General features: G+C 38.3%; 1 protein-coding gene across 1 annotated transcript in view; it reads right to left on the reverse strand.

Annotated features, from left to right (window-relative positions):
* CDC5L (cell division cycle 5 like) overlaps positions 1 to 27,469 on the reverse strand; it is a 45,424-nt gene that overhangs the window by 1,457 nt on the left and 16,498 nt on the right. Inside the window, exons 8-15 of the mRNA XM_028097649.2 lie at positions 26,120 to 26,308; positions 20,989 to 21,137; positions 19,192 to 19,354; positions 17,246 to 17,410; positions 14,144 to 14,224; positions 13,610 to 13,852; positions 10,836 to 11,033; positions 131 to 343 (exon numbers count right to left, since the gene is read on the reverse strand). Of these exons, the coding sequence (XP_027953450.1) occupies positions 131 to 343; positions 10,836 to 11,033; positions 13,610 to 13,852; positions 14,144 to 14,224; positions 17,246 to 17,410; positions 19,192 to 19,354; positions 20,989 to 21,137; positions 26,120 to 26,308 (1,401 nt within the window). The remainder of the gene's footprint in view (positions 1 to 130; positions 344 to 10,835; positions 11,034 to 13,609; positions 13,853 to 14,143; positions 14,225 to 17,245; positions 17,411 to 19,191; positions 19,355 to 20,988; positions 21,138 to 26,119; positions 26,309 to 27,469) is intronic.

Genomic DNA, 27,469 nt, shown 5'->3' on the forward strand with positions numbered 1-27,469 from the left:
GCTCTCACTGAAAAAAGCCAGACAGTATCAACTTCAGAGATAGTCTGCACAGGAAAAAGAAAAAACAGGAAAGCCCTGGTAATTCTTTGCAGTTCTCTTCTTAAGCAATGCTGCAAGGCAATAATGTTACCTCTAGCCTCCGGGGGATAGCAGAATCTTCGTGTTTCTTGAGTTCTTCAAAAGTGCGTAACTCCAAATGAGCCTGCTCAATTTGGTCCCATAAGTCATTCAACTGCTTCATGAGCCCCATGGCACGAGACTGGTACCCACCAAGCAGAATCTTCATCTTCTTCTCCATCTTTGCAGCTCTCTTAGCCTCCGTGGTCATGTGACCCCTGTTTATCTGGGGGTTGGGGGAAGATGTCATCAGCAGACATGAGAAAAACAAGCCAAATAACAGAACTAAAAAGGCACTATTGGTTCATTTACCTCCTCAAAGCAAAGGTACATTAGAACTCCTTATATTTTAGCTGCCATAACACAAAATTTGGCCTAAGAAGGGTTTGTCTTGTACTAGAAGGGGTTCACAGTTTAGTCCCACACCATCTGTCTATAACTTCACCCATGATTCAATTTCAAAGCAAGTTTGAATTTCATAGTATAAGAAAAACTAATCTCTGCTTCTGAAAATAACTTCTGCTGTCATTAATCCGCACTGATTTGGGGGCTGGCAGAGACCCATCTTCACCACCTTTATCCCAAAATGGACTTCTATACAATATGATATACAGAAAGTTGTGAAGAAGAGTAAATCTCAAGATCATAAGAGGACATTTTTTTTTCTTCTTTCTTCCTTTATATTTTATCTATGTGAGATGATGCAGGTTAAGTGAATCTATCGCGAGAATCATTTCACAACACACGTAAATCAAACCATCATCCCGAATGCCTTAAGTTTATACAGTGATGTACAATTATTTCTCAATAGAAGTGGGGAAAATGCACGTCTATATTATACATCCAGCACATTTTTAACAACTGAATAATGTCCAATTAATGCACCTTAGTTGTAATCAAAATGTAATCCCCTTAAACTATAAAACTACTGGTTTACTTTTATCATAATTCTAAATGTGGCACAAAACCGATAAAGGAAAAAGAATATCACATTTGGCAATGAAAAAAAAATCTTTAGTTTTTGAAAAGTGAAGACACCAGAAAATTGAGAGATGACAGTTTTCCTATTAAATATGTATACTGAGCACAGATGGGCTACCTCCTCAACTCATTCTAAAAATTAGGGGAAAAGAATTCAAACTCACAAAACAGGAAGAGGAGGACAATTAACAAAAGCAAGATATCAACAAAATGCTGGAGCTGAATCAGGGCCGAGAAAGCCCCAGGTGAGAGAGTTCAAGGAGAGCTGGCTGAGAAGGAAACAGGTGTGTAATACAGAATCCCACTCACATAACACCTACTCTAGGTGTATATTCTACGTCCCACAATATAATCACTTCGTATTTTAAAGTGATCTGCAAATGCATGTTTTCAACATACAACACTTAACAATTATGAGGTCAGAGCCACAAGAATAATCATTAAATCTGTGTTACTTTCTTATGCGTGGGTCTGTTCTTTCTTTCCTCCCCCCCTCAACTTACTTCCTCTCTCTCCCCACTCTCCCACCCCACCTCAACTGATTCCATCAAGTGACTCTGAAACTAAGCAGTTTCAAGATAATGTACACCCAAATAATAATCCATAAAAAGCTAGTAAGCTTTTATTCATCTGCAATTCATTTGGATAATAAATAATGTCCTTCATAAAGGAGCTATTTTCCCCTAACAGATAACAAATCAAAGTAAGTTCCATGGCACCAATGTCTAAGGAAACACTGTGCGGAGTCAGGCAGCACAGGAGAGGGCGCAGCGAGTCACCCTTGCCACCCAGCACTGCCACCCCACTGTTCTCAGGTGATGCGAGCTATTTAACCTGTCTTCCTTGCCTCATCAGTAAAATGGCAATCACTGCTATAAGTTATTATGGAGCTTAAGTAATATAATAGATGCCAAACCCTTAGCCTCCCAGTGACTAGCACAGAGGAAACAAGTTAACAAGAGTCAGGTCTGATGACAATTACCTTATATACACTAAGAGTTCAACCATTTTGCTCTCCCCTCTCTAATGGACCATGGGACTAATGATGAGGCTTTAAAACCTTAAAATTCCAACTTTAATAAAAAATGAGCCAGAATCCTTCCTGGAAATAAAGCAAGGAAAAACAGCTATTCCTTCTTTTAAGAGAGCAGTTTGCCTCTTGAGGACAACCATGGCAAGTAACGTGTACTGGAATGTGTCTTCTCCAGCCAGTGGCTTTCAACCCCAGCTCAACTTTAGAATCACCCACGGAGCTTTTCAAATCTACCAGTGCCAGTGCCCTAAGCCCAGAGACCCTTATTTAAATGGTCTCAGATCTTGGTATTTTTAAAGCCCCCCTACTAGGCAATCAGGATGGAGTTGCTGGATGGAGTTATACCATAATTCAGCATGTTCTAAGATACTCTAATCATCTGTGGATTCAAATAAACATTCCAAAACCCTAACATTAACAGCAGAGAATTTCAAATTAATACACACAGCACATTTTTTTTTTTGAGAGAGAGCAAACAGGCATGAGAATGGAGGGGGGTGGGAGGGGGTGGGGAGGGAAAGAGAGAATCTCAAGCCGACTCCCTGCTGAGCACGGAGCCCTACACAGGGCTCAATCTTACCACCCTGAGATCATGACCTGACCTGAAATCAAGAGTTGGATACTTAACCGACTGAGCCACCCAGATGCCCCTATACATAGCACATTTTAAAAATTAGACAAATTTTCATTTTCATTGGTTAAGATAATTCAAATAGCTATGCACTGCACTCCATGGATATTCAATTTCCAATTTGGTCCCAGAGCCTAATACTTATGTTCTAAAAGTGTTTAATTAGTCATCAAGACACATTTTGAATGACTGGTACCTTGTACCTGGGGATTACCTCACCTCATACAGTTGAGTCATCTAGGCTTCCCGAACTATCAAGGATTTTAAAACTTAAAAGTTGCTAGCTTCCATTTCATGCCAACAATTTTATTTAATTTAGTTCAAGCTTTATATAAAATCTTCTGGCTCAAATACTATACTAAGATTCCAAGCAAATATGGAAATAAATTATACCAAAAAATTAAGCGCAAGAAAAAATTAATTTATAGTCAAATAACTACATAAATTTAGTCACGAAAAGTATAAGGAAAAATTAAATGCAGCTTTTAATATTCAATTTGAGCTCAGTTACCTTATGTCTGCCATCTGATCATTAAAATGTGAAGGAAGATTATATGTACACTTTGTAAAATGTTCAACCTATGCCTGCTCAATAAGCTTTAGGAGGGAAAAATGCTAACCTGTAAGGTCTGGCTTTTTTCTAGCCAAGAAACCTCAAACATGAAATGCACATGTATTCATGGAACAGAACTGCTCTAAATTAGTCCAACTCCCCCACCTCATACTCATACACCACAGAAATATTAAAGTCCAACAGGGTATAAGACCTTATTGTTTAAAATACAAAAAAGTCAGGAAAAACCAGACTGTGACTTAACCAAATTCATATTTCTAAGCCTTTCTAAAAAAAATTAAGTATTAGCAATTGCCCTTCCTGAAGGACAACTTATTTTGAACAAAACAATATTGGCTTAAGGAGCTTGGACAGTATGTTAGAGCTGACTTATAAAAAGTTCTCAAAAAAATTTTTTTTTCAAATCCTTATCTGCACTTAGAAATGCACTTCAAATTTTTCTTAAAATATCCAACAGAGAGAGTAGCAGAGATAGGAGTGGACATAGGATTAAATACCTTGTAAACTTGTCACCAGACAAACCTACCAGATATGGTTATAATGGAAGCTTAAGCTTTAAATATGTATCAGCACAAAATTCACTATTAGAAAACTGTACCTAGGGGCGCCTGGGTGGCTCAGTGGGTTAAGCGTCTGCCTTTGGCTCAGGTCATGATCTCAGGGTCCTGTGACAGAGCCCCGAGTTGAGCTTCCTGCTCTCCCTGCTTTCCCCCTCTCCCTGTCGCTACCTCAGTCTCTCTAATAAATAAAATCTTAAAAAAAAAAAAAGAGGAAAAGAAAACTGTAACTATGAAAAAATTAAAGTAGGACAACACTTGATATAATTAAAGCTGACTACATCTAAAATGAAAGAGTAAAATTCAATCCAGAAAGGGGAGATGAATGAGAATGTATCTACACACCAATGTGTGGGGGACACCAAACTGACAAATTTCATGTACTATAACTCAGTCTTATAATACGATGTCTGGAATGTGCTTCAAAATAATGGGAAAGAGAGAACAATATATGAAACAAAAGTGGTTTTGAGTTGATACCCCTAGCTGGATGTTAACATTTGAGGACTCAATTAAACTAATCCACGTTAGGGTTTATTTGAAAACTCCCATAATAAAAGGTTCTATAAAATTCAAATTCAGTATCTACTGCAGAGGCTATTTTGTTAAGACTGTACACCACAGGGGCACCTGGGTGGCTCAGTCGTTAAGCGTCTGCCTCTGGCTCAGGTCATGGTCCCAGGGTCCTGGGATCAAGCCCCGCATAGGGCTCCCTGCTCAGCAGGAAGCCTGCTTCTCCCTCTCCCACTCCCCCTGCTTGTGTTCCCTCTCTCGCTGTGTCTCTTTCTGTCAAATAAATAAACAGAATCTTTTAAAAAAAAAGACTGTACACCACAAACCATGAAACATCAATACAATGAAATATAAGGGACATCAAAATTTACAAGTATGTCAACAATTTCAACACACCAAAATGTATATATGAGATGTTAAATTACAATCCACAATTATGTTAAAATCCATTTATACTAACCAAAATCTGAGCCTTAAGCCTTACTCAATCTCTGTGAAAATCAACCCATGTCTCAAATTTCAGACGGTCATCAAAATTTATAGAATAAAAACTCAGCCACCCTGTTGTTCAAGGTACCAAAGTTACTTCTTGATACCTGAGAGTATCAAACCAAGTTTAATTCAACAGACCTGAAGCGACAGGGAGAGAATTTCCACTCACTAAACCTCGTAACTGCTAGGCACACAGTATTTCATTTAATCTTACAGTATCTCAAACTCTCACTTCCGAGATAAAAACTATTAGCTACCCAAATATTACAGGTAAGGAAATTTGAGGCTCAGAGAGGTTAAGTAACTTGCCCTAGGCCACACAGCGACTAAGTGAAGAAACTACAGAATGTGTCCTACTTGAAAGTTCAACACATTAGGCCACACCACTACTAATAAACCGAACATCCTCCCTGCCTCAGCCCCTGAAATGCAAACATGCCTGAGGAAATTCAAGCTGTGGGTCTAAATGGCTTAATGCCATCAGACAGTTCCCTGAAAAACAAGTTATTCTAGACACACATAAACAAGATCTTAATTAATGGATCTGCCCATCATTCTTTCCTTAACTGAGACATTAGCCTACAAGAATTTTATTTGACACTTGAGAAAAGCTTTGACTTTCCCCAGCTTATACTTTTAAATTCCTAATTCTTTTATTCTTAACAAGCTATAAGATCATAAGAAAACAAACATCTCGTAGAAAAATTTTACAGGGAAGAAAAGGTTATTTAACAACTTTTTAAGAAGTTGGGCAGAATATAACCAGTACGTAATTACTTGGGGATTTCGCCAAAGCTGTTCTTTGCCACAGCTTTATAAATGAGAGCAAGTGATCAGGTTTCTTTTCTTTTTTTAATAATATTTGTAATAATATACTATTAAATTAACAAAGTAGTATACGGTGATTCCAATTCAGTTTCTAAACACCTTCCTCCTTTCATCCACGCATAGATGCATATGGTAATTTTTTCTGTCTTTAGTCATATATATACATACACACACACACGTATATATAAATATATACATACACACATACACATCCCTCAAAACGTTTAAGGCAATTATGTCTGGATGGTAGGCTTCTTCTCAAATTGTTTTTTCTTTTTAAATTTTCTACAAAGTACAGGTATTATTTTTAGAAAAACGCCTACAAGTGTTATTTTTTAAATGCATAGAAGAGAAACTGTCTAAAAAAGACTGGCCAGAGACCAATGGAAAACTGATGGTCCCCAGGAGATGAATCAGTGGAACCGTAAGTGTTTCCTCGGGTCATTACAAAAGGGGGCTGTATGGGACTTATAAAAGTGTAATTGTTACTTTCGAACTCACTAAGTTTGTTAAGGTTACTAAGCTTAAGTAATTCCAAAATAAACACATTATCCTTGGGTCTCCAATACTGTCTTCAGTTAAAGTCTGTTACAGTGAGGTTCAGAAACATTAAGAGCATCCCTCAGTGAAACTCTTGCTTGGGGGGCCAGAATATAACTTTATACCACTGGAAAAACAGGTTTAAGGATACCCAAAATAAATACAGAGCTGATGGCAGCTCCACTTCCTAGTCCATCATTTAGCAATATGATCCTATAGTAGTAACGATGTGGTTCAACCACCGAAATGTTTGCAAACAACAAGAGTCCATGAGTGCCTTTCCTTTAATCTCTATACTACTCACTAGCATTCAGTTCTATCAATGAACCCTCTCCATACTGATGAGCTGCAGGTCTGAGTGATTATTGCTAGCATCTCCCCGAGTTAGCAACCACCAGGCTGCATTCCCACAAAGCAAGCTAAGTGAGGCAAAACCTTACTAAAAGCCTTTTCAAGAACAGTAATGTACCAACAAAGAAATACCAAGAGCACTTTACATCTGCATGCGTTAGGAAATGAAACACATGAAACAAATTCAACTCCATGTTGAGGCATAACAGAAGCAACACAACTGTACCAAGGAGATCTCTGATCCAGCTCTAGAGTTCTTGATAGAAACAACCAAGAAATCTGTCAGTGCCTTTAAGGGTCAAGGCAAAGAACAGAACTTGAGAAAGGGAGCATTCCAAAGTACTAAAAACTTCTCTCCTGTGCCCCGTGTCACCCCTCCCCACACACACCCACAAGGGAACATAAACTTGCCGAGTGACTACAACACAGAGTCCTCCACCCAGATTTGCCCAACAATTTGATCCTTACCCTAAGCTTTCACTCTTTAAAGTATTAAGGGTGAATTTTTTCCTATGTAAAAATATCTGACTTTATAATGAAAATCAGAGAAAATCTGATCCATTGTACAGCGAATTTTGCTGAAATATTACCATTCAATAAAGGCAGGGGTCCTCATAAGAGTTCTACAAATACATTGAGAAAGATTTTAAATGTGTTATCTGTGTTCTTTAAGTTACTTTATTTCCAAGAAGTCGATATTACATAATATTTCTTGACTAAACTGACTGCGCCAGTAAAATACGGGGAGAAGTATTACTTCTGGACCTAGTTTCCACCTCTAAGGAAAGCCTTTCCATTTTTATAGCTAACATGACAAAATCTACTTTTCAGCCAAACCTCCTCAACACAGCAGTTTAGATACTATTTCAAATACTATTAAATTTAATAGCAGGCCTAAATTCAAACTTCTCATTTCACTTTTGCACCTACTGGAAATTATTTCACTCAAAATAATTATGTCTTCAGACGATGTCCTATTTCCACTTAAAGTGGAAACAAATTAGAACACTTCAAATTCTATTTGCACTTCCCAAATACAGTAATGACTCATTTATCTGGCATCATCAGAAAATGAAGCTCTCCACATGAAGCATTTTCCAGATAACTGAAGTCCCCAAGAGCACAGCACCTGTCTGCTTTGTTCCTGCTATATTCCCAGGGGCTAGAACAAGGGCTGGCACATAGCAGATGCTCTGTAATAGTCACTAAACATATGATTACATCAAGTGCTAAAGCCATTTTATTTTTTACCATCTAATAAAAATTTTCCTACTGTTTTAGCCATTCCTCTTTAAAAAAAAAAAAAAAGAAAGAAATGACCCTGAACAAAAAAAATTTTTTTTTAAAAATCTGGGACACATCACTACAAATAGCAATAACTCTACTCCTCCTACCATACACCTACAATGCCCTCAGAAGTTATTAAAATATCGTATTTAAATGGCCTCAATGTGCTATGCTTTCTAACTTCTCCTTTTCTGATATTAGCTATCACTTGTGTTTGCTGCTGCTGCACATATATCTGGGAAGGTTCTGAAATTAATTCTGCCTCCAAAGCAGAATAAAATACATGAACTTGGTTACAATTCTGAAGCCTTTCCCACTTACTTCTGACCTGTGACTACATTCTGATTCTATGCATTTAAGAGACTCCTTACACCACCCACCACATTCTACGTAAAATCTGAGATCATTCTATTAGTTTTAAATGAGTATCTTAAGGGTTTTCATTTAAGTTCTATGTTGCAAATACTAATCATGAGTAATGGCTCAAAGACCAGCTCCAATATAATCCTCGGGGCATATTTTTTAATCCATTTAGGAGACACCAACCACGACAAAGCTGGATTTCATCTTGCTTGATACACTGTGATAGGACCGTAATTTAGATTCACTGTTCCAAAGTTCATGACAGCAAAAATCAAACACACTGGCAGCCATGGTGTATTGTGCTTGCACAGAAAGGCATATCTCCCTGAACCTAAGAGTGGAAAGAATAATTTAAGTATAGCATTTAGTTTATATATGACTGGAGTTCCTTCCCCACAACAAACTTTGAATAATGTTTATAATTTAGCAATCAACTGAAATGATGAAAGAATTACCACAATTGAAATAAAATATTTATGTATTTCAAACCAGTAGAATTGTGTCTTCAAAAACTAAAATAAGCTAACAAACCTAGTTCTGAATTAGGGATGGATACAAATAAAATGGGGGATTTGTTTACTTGGGTTTTTGAGTCTCTTTTCTTCTTTTTAAAGATTTAATGAACTTTCATTTGAAATAAGTGTAGTTTACTAAATTAAAGGATTTGATTACATATTCTTTAAAAGTAACTAGCTGGGTAAACAATAAAGTAAGTTATCCAGAAGTCAAGAAAAGAAAAATTACTTCAGACTGTTTTATGAATATTCTTCCAAAATCACCAATCCTTCAACAAAAATAGTTCAACGGAAGATTTCAGTTCCTGGTACTGAACTGAACAAAGAGAACCACATGTTTTTAATGGTTGCTCATAAATGATCCAAATAAATCTCCAAAAGGACAGCAGTGGTTCTTTCTGTATTTTTCCCTTCAAAACTCACAAGACGAATTCAACATAAAAATAAAAATTACTGTACTTTATGGCACCACTCACTTTGTGACACATTTATTTGCTGTCATGAAAGTTAGTGCCTCAACAAAGTAAATGAGATTTAGGGAAAAACTTTTTTTATATCTTAAAGAGCACAAAATGTCCTTACCACTTGAAGTAGAAAAAGTTTACCCACCTCAAATGAGCAGCTTTTCAAACTAAGTGAGAGACCAAAGTATTTATACATCAATGTTGCAAGGAAGCTTTCCAAATAGCTTTCTAATCAATTATGATGTGACCTTAGATCAGGATTACACTGCTAACTACCACTTATACATAAGAAACGAAGCCTACACAACAGAAAGTAGAACTTAAAATGTGACCACTGATGTTCTCCTTTCCCTGACTTTAAAATTGTGAATTAAAACACAGCACAACAGCACACCCTGCTGGAAGTCAGAGTAATACAACTGGAGTAACTAGCAGCAACGGGATTGTAAAGATTTCACCCAATATGAGAATTACTTCCAAAAGAAACTACTTTCCCACTAAATGATAAAAGAGGCCCACAGGTGTTAACCATCAGGTGCCTATACATGTGGTCTTAAAGGTAAAATTAAGACTTAGAATAATTTCATATTCAAAGAATGCTTTTTCCTGTTCATTTCACTAGCCCCACACAGCACCAATCACCCCAAGTAATGTTATCATTTTTTATTTTAACCCTAAATAAAAATATTTTCCAACCTGCTTTCTGTAAAAAGAAATTGATAATCACTAAGAAGAAATTGAGGCCACTTCTGCATGTGACTGCCTGTAGCACCCCTTGCTCCCCTATCCCATCCTGGCCTCAGAAACATCCCTGAAGACCACCATTAAGAATCCACAAGGCAACCTAGTGGTCGATGAACCACAATTTACATGCCATTGGCAAAATGCCTACACAGATTCTGGAATTCAAAACACACAGACTATATTAAGAAACCATATGCCAATGAAACTCCCATCCAGTACATTTCAACATTTTCCTCAGATGTGAAAAAAATCACAGAAGCCATTGTCTGATCCAGCTCGGTGCTCTCTCTCTAACAAACTCAAAGGAATCAGGGTGAACGGAAAGGAACCAAAGTTTTATAAATGTGCTCCATTGGCTATAGGGAAAAAAAGCTTCTTGGTACCACCGAGATCTCTCCTATTCCAGCATTGATGTACACTGTTTTGAGTGACTAGTGTTAACTTCTTGTCTCTTGCTCCCACATTTCAAAGGTTCTGTCTGACCTGTGATCAATCTGGAGGGCACCTTTATCATTAAGTCCAGCAATGCTGAAAACCAATAAAACGTCAAAGAAGATCAAACACTTCGGTGTAGTTTTCCCTCAAGAACTGCAAAAGCAAGGGGCGCCTGGCTGGCTCAGTCAGAAGAGCATGCAGCTCCTGGCCTCAGGGGCCGTGAGTTCTAGCCCCACACCGGGTACAGAGAGTACGAAAACAAATACATAGATTTAAAAACAAAGAATTGCAAAGGCAATCATCACCTCAGACCTCAGGTCTACTTTTCTGAAATGACCTCCAGTGGTATTATTTGGTTCATTATTTCAATCCAGGTACACTTTAAATGAGAATTTTAAAAGGATACCAACCTCAAGCCTCTTTTCAAGTGACTCAATCCTGTCCTTTTTGCTAGCTAGGTTTGCCCGTGTGTAGCGGCTCTGCCCGGGAAGATACAAGACTTGGCTGTAGCATTCTTCCCACACCTGGTTATAAGCTTCACTTGAGAGTTCTCCGTGGCTCATACCTTGTTTGACCACTTCCATCTCCTGTACCAGAACGTCCTGGGCCTGTGTACAGTAATAATTTCAGTAAGTTTGGGTACTACAATAACTTGCCATCAAGAGAGAGCTTTAAAACACTAGTTTTTCCATTTTCTTTGGTAAAGGCAAGGAGTTTTGGTTGACTGGTTGTTTTTTGGGAAGGGAGGAACAATACCTAAGCAAAATGAATCAAAAAGCCAGTTAGCTGGTACAGACTGATCTGAAAAGTCAAGTGTCCATGTATCCCCAATGATATAAACATCCTTTGCCTTCACTTACTGTAACTGTAGCCACCATTTCTTGGATAGCTACTGTATGCAGGAAACATTTAAAGGTTTCACCTACATGATCTCCAAACACCACAACCACCTTACAAAGTAGTTGGTATTAACCTCATCTTAAAGGTGATAAAACAGGCTCAGAGAGATTAAGCAACTTGTTCAAAAACACATCTCTAGGAAAGGCAAGGCAGGATCATGCCCAAGCCAAACGGCGCCTATGCTTGGCTGTGCTCCCCCTACTCTACCAATCCCACCCTACACTTCAGAGTCCACAGGACTGTGAAAGGGAACCAGGCATTTCTTTTGGTACACGCCTTTTTCTCACCTGATGAAATACCCCTGACATTGCCGAAGAATGACATGGGGGCACAGATCAAAAAATAATGGATCACAGACCAGCTTTTACTTACTACTGAAGAAAGTTTAAAATGAGAGAATGAGGGGGACAGAGCTGGACAGGCCTGGATACAAATCATAGCTTTACCATTTAAGGAGCTGTCTGAACTTGCTTAACATCTCTGAGCCCATTTCTCATCTGTAAAATGAGGATAATACCTACCTGACGTGTTTGTTATTAGGACGAAGTGATACAATATACATCAGAGCCTAGCCCATCAGACACAATGACTCCATGACCATACCACGTGAACTTTTACCAGCCCTTTGCTTCATGGCTCAAACCTGACAACTGTTTTTTTGTGCCTTAAAGAAACCTTTCAATCATTCTAGTACATCAGAAAATAAGGCAGACCAAAATATATAAAATCAAATACAAAAAAACTTAAAAACAATGGAAAACCATGTCTATAGGAGATAAAGACAAGATACTTTAAAACAGTATCTCTGAGAGGAAATAATGAAAACAAACCAGTAACATCCTTAATGAAAATCTGACACTTCATAAGAGAAATGGTATTTCACTCCCAAACTATACATAATAAAAATTTACAAATTCAGCTCTTATAAGTATTAGAAGAGAGTATGACTAAGTTATCTTAAATTCTCCATAAAGAATCTGCTAAGTAAACAGCTGCTTCAAATTCTTTTTGGAACACAGAGCAATATAAATACACACATAAAATATAAAAGAATATTCAAACTACTCTTTAACGGTTTCAAATAATCCCAAAGCACTAACTCCAATTATTATTTTCAAAAACTTTATTAGAATCTACCCCCTACAGAACCTTCTATTAGGCAACAATAGATTACAATGTGATCCTTATTTCAGGTTTCCATACATATTCCTAAATTCCTAAATCCCAGCTTCCCCTATTTTCACTCTAAAAAGAGGAGACTGTTCAAGTACAGAGTTCAGAGTGTGATTCTCAACCTCAGCCCACTGATTAAACCCGCTTGCCACAAGCACAGGCCCTCGACACGATGTCAGTCCCCACCGCACTTGCTAAAAAAGAGCAATTCGGAATTACTCAGAAATCAGGGGCAAACTGTTTCAATATAAATCTAAACCCTCCTTCCTTTCTCATTTTCTAAAAATCCTTTAATAAACACGTTATTACTTTTGCAACAAGGAAAACGGAAAGAAAAAGGCAGAGGGAAAGCACAGAAGAGAAGACAGAAAAAAGATATTTTATGGGTTTTCTCCCAAGTATGCAATAGCCCATACCAACCAACAGCTCTGTCATTGCCCCTCGGGGCCAAGGCCTACAGAAAAAAGACTAAAGCTAATGACCACTCTGCTTCCAACCACGGCACCGACTGTATTTTCTCATACCGTGGAACAGATTTCTATTCACAATCACAGCTGTTTGCTCTGTCAAAGCAGAAATAATCAAATGCATATGGAGGAAGAGGCAGGACAGACTTTATACAAGAAAATGTTTCTGTATTTACTTATCCAAAAGGATAGCGGGAAATCCTGTGAGGGGAATAAATTCAGTATACAGTACTTCCTTTCTCTGACTATGTGAAAGAAACATTTTGAATATATGCTTGCTTCTTCATATTCATCTAAATAAATGAGGTTTAAGTATTAAAGGTATTCAATTCTAATCAGAAGTAGAAGAGTTAAACACAGGAAATGGCAAATCGCAGCAACTGTCCATCAGACATACACCCATGAAACAAAAACGCCTTGCCACCTCAAGCCACTGATCACCTGAAGCAGCTCTATCATGGAAGGGGAAGGGGGCAGGTCAAGTATGTCTCCTTCCTACCACTTACTGTGAACATTTATCTCCTAACCACATAATTCATTTGTTTATAAATATCAGCATGAGAAAATAAGCTCATGTTCATCCATGATACACAGTACTTAATAAATACTTTAACAGAGACCAAAACATTCCTTTTGAATCCTACCTTTTTCAGCTCTTCTTTGGAAAATTTTTCATAAGGATTATGTTCCAGATAGGCAATGTGTTCTGAATTATTAGTACCAAATCCTACAGTTTTTCCTTTTTTATTTCCAGATGGTTCATAAGGGTGATGTAGAAGGTCATAATGAAGCATTGTGATCATTTCTTTTTTGATGAGTTCTTCACTTTTTTGTAAATCTGTTAGAGGTGGTTCTACATTTAGGGGCCTTAGAATAGTTTCATTTACCTAAAATTTTAAAATAAGTACAATTACCAAACATATCACTGCAACACTGATGCTATTACTTGTTCTAGCATGAATTAAGTAGCAGTTTTACATTTTCAAAAGAAATTTTTTTCCCCCTCTAAAGTCTTATTTGTACCAGTGAAACATTTTCAGAGATTAAATCTGGGAACTGCTTTACTATATTCAGAAAGTAGATAAAATTATGTTTTACAGACTTTATGAATGATATAAAAACATCAATCATATAAGAAGAAACTTAAAACTTCCTAAGCCAGAAATTCTAACACTTACTTCTGATGGTCTTGGCAGATCTTTCTGGACAGCTTTGTGCATTCGTTTCATTTCCTTTACACGCTCTGCCTCTCGTATAGCCTTAAAAAATTATTGTTATATCCGTTATTACAGCTATGCAGTATTTGCCACATTTCAATAAAGTTGAAAACATTTCAGTCTATAAGAACATGTATGCTCAAGAGCTAATGCTGTAGAAATCTGTGTAGGTTTGCAGAAAGACAATATAAGGCAACAGAAATCAATCTATTCATTCTTTCATTACAATACAAACTAAGAACTGCCAACAGCTACTAGAACATTCTCCAAGTTTACATGACTCCATCCATCAGATAGTCGTTCTTTTCTTGTTTAAATTGGAATCCTAATAAAAATCCTAGAAAAGAGCAAAGGCAGTAATGTCCCTGACATCAGCTGTAGCAACATTTTTCTAGATATGCCTCCTGAGGCAAGGGAAATAAAAGCAAAAATAAACTATGGGAATTACATCAAAATTAAAAGCTTCTGCACACTGAAACAATGATCAACAAAACTAAAAGGCAACCTACTGAATGGGAGAAGATATTTGCAAATGACATATCCAATAAAGGGTTAATACCCAAAATATATAAAGAACTCACACAACTCAACACCAAAAAACAAATGGTTCAATTAAAACACGAGAAGAAAAAAAAAATGGGCAGAAGACGTGAACAGACACTTCTCCAAGATGACATCCAATGGCTAACAGACACATGAAAAGATGCTCAACATCTCTCATCATCAGGGCAATGCAAATCAAAACTACAATGAGATAGGGGCACCTAGCTGGCTCAGTCGGTAGAGCATCTGACTCTTCGCTCTCGGGGTTGTGAGTTCAAGCCCCACACTGGGTGTGGGGCCTACTTAAAAAATTTTTTTAAAAAGCTACAATGAGATATCACCTCACACCTGTCAGAATGACTAAAACCAAAAACACAAGAAACAACAAGTGTTAGGCAAGGATGTGGAGAAAAAGGAACCCTCCTGTACTGTTAGCAGGAATGCAAAGTGGTGCTGCCACTCTGGAAAACAGTATGGGAAGTTCCTCAGAAAGTTAAAAATAGAACTGCCCTACGATCCAGCAATCACACTACTAGGCATTTACACACACACACAACACTAATTCAAAGGGATACGTGCACCCTTATATTTAGAGCAGCATTATTTACAATAGCCAAATTATGGAAGCAGTCCAAGTGTCCATGGAGAGCTGAATGGATCAAGATGTGGTGTATGTAGGTTGGTGTGTATATGCATATGTGTGTGTGTATGGACAGAGAAGACATAATACATACCCACACACATTAGAATGGAGTATTATTCAGCCTTTAGCCATAAAAAAGAATGAAATCTTGCCATTTGCAACAACATGGATGGAGCTAGAGTATAATGCTAAGCGAAATGTACAATGCTAAGTGAAATTAAGTCAATCAGAGAAAGGCAAATACCATATGATTTCACTAATATATATAGAATTCAAAAAATAAAACCAGCAAAAGGAAAAAAGGAGAGACAAACCAAGAAACGGACTTTTTTTTTTTTTTTTTAAGATTTTATTTACTTATTTGACAGAGACAGCGAGAGAGGGAACACAAGCAGGGGGAGTGGGAAAGGGAGAATCAGGCTTCCCACAGGGCAGGGAGCCCGATGCGGGGCTGGATCCCAGGACCCTGGGATCATGAACTGAGCCCAAGGCAGATGCTTAACAACTGAGCCACCCAGGCGCCAGGAAACTCTTAACTACAGAGAACAAACTGATGGTTACCAGAAGAGAGGTGGTGGAGAAACGGTGAAATAGGTGATAGGGATTAAGGAGGGCACTTGTCATGATGAGCACTGGGTGATGTATGGAAGTGTCGAATCACGACACTGTACACCTGAAACTAATATTATACTGTATGTTAACTATGTTGGAATTAAAATAAAATTTAAAAATTAAAATAAGTAAATTGGAATCCTAAACTTAGACAGGACTCTCAATTATTCATCCTGTAATACAACCCTTACTTCCACCCTGAGAGTTACTGATTTTTAATTTAAAAAGCCAGCCAATGAATGTGTTGTTTCCTGATTCTTAAATCATGAATAATGTGAGTTAACACATTAGAATTTCACAGCATTTCTAAGAGTAAATGTAGGGCAAAGTAACTAAGAGAACTAAACACAAAAAGTATTATCCTGTATTACCCACCAAAAAGCACATTCGTGTGATTTCTAAAATATATTTGTATTGATGCTATTCACACTTCTAAAAGCTATTCACATTTAGAAATTCTAAAATCATCCTGAAATGGACTGCAGCAAGAATTCCTAAAAGGAATTCTTGAGGTCACATGACCTCAGTGTGAGATCAAGATTCACCCCTTTCCAAATATGAAAGCTGGGAAAGTTAAGTAACCTGAGCTTATTTCCTTACCTCAAAAATGAAGCTAATACCTATCCTATTTACATCACCAGGTTGGTAAGTGCAAATGAACAAGTAACTATAAGATTATCAGTACAAGATGTTACTAATATTATTCTGACACACTCTAAATTTTCCTCCCCCCGCCCCGCTTGCACACTCTCTCTCTAAATAAAAAATTAAAATCTTTAAAAAAAATAAAATAGGGGCACCTGGGTGGCTCAGTCATTAAGCGTCTGCCTTTGGCTCAGGTCATGATCCCAGTGTCCTGGGATTGAGCCCTACATCGGGCTCCCTGCTCCGCGGGAAGCATGCTTCTCCCTCTCCCACTCCCCCTGCTTGTGTTCCCTCTCTCGCCGTTGTCTCTCTCTGTCAAATAAATAAATAAAATCTTTAAAAAAATAAATAAAAATAAAAGATTATGTGTATACACATATACATACATATATACACATTTTAAGAACGCCTATCAAGACAGTCTCAGTATATCATTAATTACATGACTCTGTATTATTAATGATGGTAAGTAATTTACTTTAGGGCAATCCTTTTAAGTACTGAAAAAACTTTTTTTTTTTTAAGTAGGGATCTTGACAAATTTAATGACCATTCTTCCTTCTTTCAGCCTACTGACACACTCAGCAACTTCACATTTCCCCTCTAGCACAATTACCTACCTGCTTTCGTGCATCCACATCAGCAGCATCTTCAATATAAGTATCATCTATTTCACGGTCTTCCAGCTCCTTCTCAGCATTTTCTGGCAGAACAATTTCAAAGTCATTCTTAGGGGCAGGAAGGCCCAACAACCCTAAACGGAGATGTTCACGAGATTCTCTTTCCTGTAGAAAAAAATTGGTCCTTCTCAATTCATAGACATTAAGAATTCAACCAATATTAAGAGTTTCTAAAAAATAATTAGCATATATTAATTCTAGAAAAATGATCCCTAACTTCAGAGCTGAGACAAGTTTTTTGCTTGATTTCTATCTCACGTTCTTCTCTAAATTATTATCAAAAACGTTGATTTGTGATCAATACAATTACTCTGGGATATTCTAATAGAACGTTTGGGAACTACCTCTGTAGGGACAGAAAAATCCTTCAGGATTTCTATCTATGGAAAACATTTCTGACATTGAAATTTAACAGCAAATGAAAAGAACAAGTTCAAAAGTCAATTTGTCCTTGGACTAATAAAACCTAATCTGAAAAGATGCTTGAATTTTTGTGTGTATTTTTAATAGAAATTATCATAGGGCACCTGGCTGGCTCAGTCAGTACAGCATGCAACTCTTGATCTCGGGGTCCTGAGTTCAAACCCCATGTTGGGCACAGAGTTTACTTAAAAACAAATGGAAGGAAGGGGGGGCGGAGAGGAAGGGAGGAAGGAAGGGAGGGAGGGAGGAATTACTAGATCATATGATGGCCAAAGAAAACAGTCTACATTTCCCAAAAGAAACTGCCTGGTACCCAAAGTTTTCCCCAGTACAGCCCTGGCTTACCTTTCCAGTGTCATTCCCCCCAGCTCCATTACATGAATGGTAGGTGTGAGGACCCGATGAGCTGCTATGTCCAAAACATGCTCCATGCTTACTCATATCGTGGCCTCCATCTGAGATAGCCCCCAATCTCCTTCTGAGCATACCTCCTCAACGAAGGCTTTCCAAGTGCCCACCCAGCAAATGTGATTATTTCTTTCTTTGGCCACCCTAAGTATGTTGGTTGTACTCAGAGAGCTTATTCTGTTCTTATATTACAATTATTTTCAGACTTGGTTTAGTACACCAATCTCTCCAGAGTATAAATTTCCTTAAGACAAAGGACATCTTTACTCAATCTTAGATCCTTTCAAGTCTCCAGATCAGCACTTTGCACACATTACATTCTTCATTTGTTTCGTTGTCATGTAGCCATTCACAGTTGACATTAGTTGATATCGATTTGGGCATCAAAAAAAATTCTAAACTAACCAAATCTATACATGAAGTTAGACTTAATTTGTAAAGTGAAAATAGGCCAAAATCGTTGGAACTAATTTAAAAAAAAAATCTCACAATGATTTTCTGTGGCATCACATAATAAGATCCAATAGTGACATAATAAAGGCAGTAACAAGGGTAGAAATAAAACTGTGGCTTTTATAATTAGCTGTCTACATCAGCTTGCAAAATATACAAAGGAAAACTTCACTAAAATAAGCAAAAAACATCAACTTAACTTTGAGATCTAGACTATTCTAAAAGCATAGAGCAAACAGAGGAATCAAGGCTCAAAACCTAATTTATGAGGCATTCCAAACTCAAATTTTATTTTACAGAAATACAAAGTATCATTCAAGAGAGTAAACTAGTAAATGATAAAGAATAAAATCATATGAGATACAAGGAGCATTACTATCAGCATAATCAATATTCACAAACATATTAAGAATAAGTAGGCTTATGAGACCAAAAGGTTCTCCTTCTCAAGTCCTCCAATCATTCTTTTCTGGCTTCCGCAGGTGTACAGTATCTTAAGGTGCATGTAATACGCACCAACAAGGGGAAATATTTTAATACAGCACCCATGAGACAGCGCAATTTTTTTAAAAAAAGAGTATTAAAAGGGAATTGACATGTACCATCTGCTTCACATAAGAGGGGTCACTGTAGTCTGCCATTCCATCCTCAGGATTAATGTTTAACTTGTCTCGAAGAGGAGTTCTACCCGGGGTGGAATTAATAACTGGTTTGGGAGTTGTCCCACTGCGGGGAGTCAACCCTTCAGATCCATGAGAAGGAGTCCTAAAAAGACAGAAATTCCAATTAATAAAAGTGCCAATTTTATCTGGATCGTGCTTTCAAATGTTTTTCACATAAACTATTTTATGTGAAAATAATTTTCACAATATTTTATAAGAAAGCATAAAAGAAAGAAACAAAGATACGGAAATTCTGTCTCCCTACCTGGTTTTAAGTTAGCTCTCTAGGTTAAAATACAGGTTTAGTTCAAGTAGCTTAGTATTTACACATAGTATTTTCACTTTAATGACTTAAATTATTACATCTGACATTTTCTTGCCTTGCTAAACTAGGCCCACCAAACATTATTTCAACCTTTCCTTGACGCACTGCAGGGTGGCTAAGAACATGGAGGTCAGCCACCATGCTCAAAGACCCCGAGGAAAGAAACTCTTTTTGAGTTCAGTGTCTTCATCTTATCATTTGCCCCTCACCACCAGGGTCTGTTGGCTAGACACCACTATCATGGGTGTGCATGATAGCTCCTCCCTTTACATTTTGTTTGGAAACCAAACACCAGGCCTATATATACTGAGTGAGGGCAGAGACTCTCTTAGGAATAAAGTCCACAGACTCTGCAACTTATATTTTAATTGATCAAAGCCTTTCATTGTTGTTGTTGCTTATTTCCTGTATCTTGGCTCTGTTGCAGGTAAGTGGTGCTGCCAGACAGGTGTTCCCAAAGGTGGGGTGGGGTGTTAATCATAAGACATGGTCCCTATCCCCAAGGAGCTTACAATCTAGTTGAGACAAGACATACACAGGAAAAAGAGGGAACAGGCTCTCCTACAAGCCTTGCAAAAGTACTAAATATTATTTACGGATTTGGTTGCCAATGCTTCTTGATCCTGCTGTCGGGTACAGTTCCAACAGTCTGAGATGCTTCCCATACTAAACAACTAGAAGGACTGACGCTAATACTGAAAATTAAAAGTAAAGCCCAAAGATTTCCAACCTTAAACGCTCAAATTTCATTTTAATATGAATTTCTTCTACAGCATTTTTATCTTAAAAATTCTTAAAAATGGTGACTTAAAACAAAACAAAAAAATTGTAAACAAAGACTGAACTCTGACCTCTAGTTAATGATATGCACAAGACAGTGTTAGAAGTGAAGGGAAAGAAACCTGCAACTTACTTTGAAATGCATTAAAAAATTAGATGGACTGAGATAGATATATGATAAAGCAAATAGAGTAAGATATTAACAACTGTAGATCTAGGTGATAAGTGACATAGATGTTTGTTTTCCGGTTCTTTTAACCATTTAACTGAATGTTAGAAATTTTCAAAATAAAATGCTGGGAGAAAAACAATAGTAATACACAGATAAAGGACTACAATTTTTATAAAATTCAACAAATGATCATTAACAGTGCACTGATTTGTTCTTTTAAATCAGATAAAATGTATTCAGAAACAAGGTGACAGCATCAGAAACTCTGGGGAAAAAAAAGTTCCATTTGGTTTTAACCAATTCCTGGATATTATTGTTATTTACTACTATGAGCGAGAAGAAATCAAAAAGGCAAGTTAAACACTTATTTCCATTCTCTATCAACATTACTAAAGCAAACATGTCCAATCCTTGAATTCGAGTTTTCCTAAAACAGGAAAGATCTATTTATTCACAATACCTGAATGGGGTAGAAAGAACTGTGTTTGGAGTCTGTACAACCTGCCGCTGTGGAGTTACACCTGAGAAGTCACTCTCGTGCAAAGGGGTATTTAGTCCACCTTTTAATGGGGTGTCCACATTGGTCAGGGCCATGAGGTTCTGAGCTTCCTGAGAAACAAGAAGGTAAAGAAATGTGTTTTAACAGTTTAGCCAGAATAGGGGCGCCTGGGTGGCTCAGTTGGTTAAGCGACTGCCTTCGGCTCAGGTCATGATCCTGGAGTCCCAGGATCGAGTCCCACATCGGGCTCCTTGCTCGGCAGGGAGTCTGCTTCTCCCTCTGACCCTCTTCCCTCTCGTGCTATCTCTCATTCTCTCTCTCTCAAATAAATAAAATCTTTAAAAAAAAAAAAAAAAAAAACCAGTTCAGCCAGGATAGCAGAATCCTCTCTTCTGGTCCTACGATATAAATCTCAAAGGAGACAGAATTCTTTTTTTTTTTTTTTTTAAGATTTTATTTATTTATCTGACACAGAGAGACACAGCGAGAGAGGGAACACAAGCAGGAGGAGTGGGAGAGGGAGAAGCAGGCCTTCCGCCAAGCAGGGAGCCCGATGCGGGGCTCGATCCCAGGACCCTGGAATCATGACCTGAGCTGAAGGCAGACACTTAATGACTGAGCCACCCAGGCACCCCAGAATTCTTATACATTTTCTTAATGAACACCAAGAGAGAAAATGAACTCTGGGCCATGGCAGAATTCAATACTTCTGTTCCTCTGTCAGCCTAACACAGCCTAACACAGAGGTTTTGGAATGAAGTTTAAATGGTAAGAAATGTTTTGAAATGAAATTATTATGACCCAAAATCTTCTATTACCTGTGCCAAATCTCTTTACAATCATAAAGAACGAAGAACTCAAATTTCCCAACGTGAGCCTAGGCTAAATGTCAGCACACCCAGTTGTTGTTTTTTTTTTTCTGAGAGAGAGAGCATGAGCGTGTGCACACACACGTGAGCAGGGGAGAGGGTAAGGGCAAAGGGAGAGAGAAAGAATCTTCAGCAGGCTCCACACTCCACACAGAGCGCAACACACGGCTCAACCTCACTGACTCTGAGATCATGACCTGAGCCAAAAATCAAGAGTCAGATGCTTAACTGACTGAGCCGCCCAGGCACCCCCAGAACACCCAGATTTTAGTCTGGCTTTATCACTAACTCTATTCAGTCTTCATTAGCCCCTGAGTCTCAGTTTCTTCTACTGAGAAGTTAAGATACCACTAATTTGTCTATCCACTTCCTGAGAAAATTCATGAGAGCGGGTTCCTTTCTGAAGTCTTGCTGTTCTCTTTAGGTAGGTCTGACAATGCTCTCTTTAGCCCCTCTACCACAACTCTACACTCACTACTATCACTGCACCCACAATCTCCTCATCCCCAGCTCCAGCCCTGTAGGAGACTACATTTTTCAAGCTAGTCATAGCCATATCTCTCATCTCATGTGCTCTTTTTAGGATTCAACCTTGATACGCTTCCCATCAAGAGGTGGAGGTCTATGTCCCCTCCTTTTGAATCCAGGTAGCCTTGTGAATTACCTGTAACTAACAAAATGCAGCAAAGTGACACTGCCTGACTTCCAAGGGAGGGTGAGCAAAAACACACCTTTCCACCATACTCACTACAACATCCCCATTGGAGCCTGGAGACACCATGGGAGAAGTTCAACTATTCTGAGGCCACATGCTGAAAGAAAGCCCAAGCCATACAGAGGCCACAAGCAGATTTACTCCCCATTCCCAGGTAAGGACCTAACCTACAGCCAGCATCAACTACCAGACATGGAAAGATGATTCAAGCCCATATGTGTCAAGATACCCCCAAATATTGAGTCTTCTTAGCTGAGGCCCTAGACATCATGGAACAGAGACAAGCCATTCTTTTGTGTGTCCTGTCCAAATCCCTGACCAACAGAGACCATTAGCACAAGGAAATGTTTTAAGCCGGTAAGTTCCGGGGCAAAAAGAAGATAACCAGAGCAAGACTTATTCCATTACTCTGTTGTTCATATTCGTGAAAAGAACCTTGAATTTCACATTATCGAAGTCCTATGTATGTTCTCTTTGCTAGTCCAAATACAAAACATTTTTCCCCAAATAGGTTCCCAAAAGGCTGACCAGCTTTATACCTCTGGGCAGGAGACTGGAAGGCACTTCTCTCAGGAATCTGATTAAATCAACCCAAAAGAAAAGATGTAGAAATACTGACATCAAGAATCTGCCAATGACGGGCGCCTGAGTGGCTCAGTCGGTTGGGCATCCAACTCTTGATTTCAGCTCAGGTCATGATCTCAGGGTCATGAGATTAAGGCCCACATCAGGTTCCATGCTCAGTGTGAAATCTGCTTGAGATTCTCTCCCTCTCCCTTTGCTCCTCCCCCTGTGTGCATAAGCTCTCTCTCTAAAACAAATAAATAAATCTTTAAAAAAAAGAATTTGCCAATGAAACCCCCAGCCAGTTCAGCCTGGAATCAAGGAGGCCTTACCCATACCCAAGGAGCTTCTAGTCTACTTTTAATTGCCCTGCCCTTAACCCTTAGATATAGGCAGATACAGGCAGAGAGCTAAAGATTAAAATATATTTGAGGAAACAGCCAATATGAAAAACAGAGAACAAAAGAAACTTAAACACTATGCAGGGACAAGAAAACTTATCAGAACAAAACAAAACCATCATTAATAGCCTCAGAGAAAGAAAACAAAATATTCATTAAATAAGATACTTAAAAATTGAACACATTTTTAAAAAGAGCTCTTAGAAATTAAAAATGTGATAGTAGGGGCGCCTGGGTGGCTCAGTTGTTAAGCATCTGCCTTCGGCTCAGGTCATGATCCCAGGGTCCTGGGATCGAGCCCCGCATCGGGCTCCCTGCTCCGGAGGAAGCTTGCTTCTCCCTCTCCCACTCCCCCTGCTTATGTTCCTTCTCTCGCTATCTCTCTCTGTCAAATAAATAAACTCTTTAAAAAATTTAAAAAATTAAAATGTGATAGTAAAAACTGAACAAAGATAAAATTCAGAAAATCTCCTAGCAATAAATCAAAAGGTCCATTAAAACAGAAAACCAGAGAGGAATAAGAAAATTTGAGGTTCATAAAAAGGAATAGACCAATGAAAGGAGGAAACAAAAATTTTCAAAATAATGTCCCAGAATCGAAGGCCATGAGTCAGTCTCCAGAATGAAAAGATCCACCAAGTACCTAGCACAGTGACTGAAAACAGACCCACACCAAAAAAATATGCATGTGAAAAAGAGGTCATATAAGCTTCCAGAGGACGAGAAAAAGGGGTTTGCTATTAACAACCTAAAAGGAACAGGTGATCTCAATAGCTGTAACAGAAGCCAGAAGATGTTGGAGCACTGCCTTCAAAACTGTAAATAAAAACCATTTCAACATGGGAGTGCCTGGCTGACTCAGTGGAGCACGCAACTCTTGATCTCAGGGTCATGAGTTCAAGCCCCTCGTTGGGTATAAAGCTTCTTTACTTAAAAGGGGGGAAAAAAAGAAAAGAAAAAAGACTTCAATCTGGAATTCTATACCCGGTTATACTATCAATCAGTTAATAACACAGTAATTTATAGATATGCAAGGTCTTAAAAATTCCATCTGCCATGAATCCATCCTCAGAAAGTTACTAAAGAATATGCTTCACTAACAAGGGCATAAACCAAGAAAATCAAAGGCATGGGAGCCAGGGAAGAGGCAATCCAAGGGACTTTCTAGGATGCCAGGAAATCAAGACAACAAGCTGTAACAAGATCTAAAGAGTAATCAGTCCAGAATAGAATGTCCACAAATTCTGGGAAAGACTTAGTCAAAAAGCTAAAAATATCTAAAATTTGATCATATTACAGGAGATTTACAAAGATAGTGTCAAGTCTAGAGTTAAATTCCTGCTAAGTAATCAGAAAATTTAGCATCTGAATAAAATAAGCATTAACTCAAAGAAAAACCTAACAATGTGTAGTATAGTTATCATAAGGCACTTTGTAGGCTCATTAATGAATATGGTTTACACAGTCGTAAGATAAACCATGAATACAGAGCTAACCAAAATTATGATATAACCATAACGGAATATGAGGTAATGTAAAGAGTGCGTATGCATGGTAGAGGAAGAGGGTGTGAGAGCCAAATGTTCAAATTCCCAAGTGGAAAAAAGGCTAAAACTAAAAATAAATCAATAAGTAACAAGTATCCTAGCAATAAGGTGGCAAAAACAAAGAGTGACAGCAAGCAATGAGGAGCACAATTGTTTCTCTTACTAAGTTTACAGGAACTTTTTGACTCCAAATCAATACCTTAAAATTATATTTCTGGGGGTGCCTGGGTGGGACAGTTAGGCATCCGACTCTTGACTTCAGCTTTGGTCATGATCTCAGGTCGTGGGATCGAGCCCTGCATCAGGCTTAAGATTCTCTCCCCCCGCCCCACTCTGCCCCTCCATACCACCAATTGTGTGCACTCGCTCTCTAAAAATAAAAATAAAATAAAATAAAATTGTATTTCTGACTATCAGAGAAGAGGAAATGAGACGTAAGGGTGATCAAGGATTTTGTTAAGTGTAGCTATCCTCTGGCATATAAACTCCCTAATCAGGAACACACAGAACTACACATCCCATGCGTTTAGTAGGAGAGAGGAAAACAGTCCTGATGGCAGCCTGTCCCAACCTAAGTACAGAAATGCAAGAAGTTTTAAAAATCACTACTACAACTCCGGAAACCAATAGTGACTATATGTTAACTAAAATTAAAAAAAAAAAAAAAAAGAACCCAGGCTACATACATCTGCTTTCTAGGATTGCTAAGCAATATGAAATTTTGAAACGCTGTGCTTTAGTAACAGTACTAAAGATTAATAAAAGAGGAAGAGCTGGCTTTGAGAAAAAAAACCTATGAGTTAATAAATGTAGAAATGAAACCACATAATTAATCTGCTAATTTAGCTTCCCTAATAAAATCTCTAGAATCTATGCATTCAGGACTCAGTTTTAAACTGTTTACCCTAAAAAAAACACATCAAATCTCATACTGTCCTCCTTCATGACACCTTCAAGGACAAGATGAAAGGCTCACGCTACTATATGACAGCTTACCTGCAGAATTCTATCCTGGGAAGCTGGTGTGCGAGGTGTTCTGAGAGCAATGCTGTTGTTGGTTACATTGTACTCAGACAAAAGAGTACTGGAGGCAGAATTTGTTATGCCAGATTCCTCAGCAGTCTGACGTGCAATTTCACTTGCTTGGCCCACTTTCACAACCTCCTGGAGTTCTGCATCTGAAATCTAAAAAGACACAGTTATCACCATACAGCAATATTTTAACCAGACAATAACATAGCTTCAAACTTCCACATTCCAGAAAGATGAATTGCTGAAGCTGTGTGATGAGTACACAGGGGTACTACTTTCTTTACTATTTGTGGATTTGAAAATTTCTATGATAAAGTTTTTAAAAGTCTACCCTATATAATATGGGAAAAAATTCCATATATGATATACTATCAAGCCGTAAAGTCTTATATTTCCATAATGAAATTCTTTCAAACCAACTAACATTAATAAACCAAGAACATAAAATAATCGTGTTTGTACAAAACTATCAAAGGGGGAGTGGACTGAAAGCCAATTAAAGTATCAGAGTCCAGGGGCGCCTGGGTGGCTCAGTCATTAGGCGTCTGCCCTTGGCTCAGGTCATGATCCCGGGGTCCTGGGATGTAGCCCCACATCAGGGTCCCTGCTCAGCGGGAAGCCTGCTTCTCCCTCTCCCACTCCCCTGCTTGTGTTCCCTCTCTTGCTGTCTCTGTCAAATAAGTAAATAAAATCTTTAAAAAAAAAAAAAATCAGAGTCCAGGGGCATCTGGGTGGCTCAGTCAGTTAAGAGGCTGCATTCCGCTCAGGTCGTGATCCCAGGGTCCTGGGATGGAGCCCCACATCAGGCTCTTTGCTCAAGGGGGACCTGCTTCTCCCTTTGCCTGCCGCTGCCCCTGCTTGTGCTTGCTCTCTCCCCCACCCCCTCTCTGTGTCAAATAAATAAATAAAATCTTTAGGGGCGCCTGGGTGGCTCAGTCGTTGGGCATCTGCCTTCGGCTCAGGTCATGATCCTAGGGTCCTGGGATCGAGCCCCACACCGGGCTCCCTGCTCAGCAGGAAGCCTGCTTCTCCCTCCCCCACTTCCCCTGCTTGTGTTCCCTCTCTCGCTGTGTCTCTCTGTCAAATAAATAAATAAAATCTTTAAATAAATAAATAAATAAATAAAATCTTTTAAAAAAATCAGTCCACTGAGCCACAAGATCCCTGAGAAAAATCAAAAGGCGTTACCCTTGGTAATTTTACAAAAATAAGCATCCTAAGGAGAACTAAGAAAAAAAGTTACAGGCAGACTCTTAATTTAAGAAATATCACTACTTGGAACGATATCTGACAAATTTATGTCATGTTTATACC

Source organism: Eumetopias jubatus, unplaced genomic scaffold (genome assembly GCF_037043125.1).
Source record: "Eumetopias jubatus isolate StellerSeaLion01/CBP00866 unplaced genomic scaffold, mEumJub1_p1.0 scaffold_6, whole genome shotgun sequence".
Classification (NCBI taxonomy): Eukaryota; Metazoa; Chordata; class Mammalia; order Carnivora; family Otariidae; genus Eumetopias; species Eumetopias jubatus.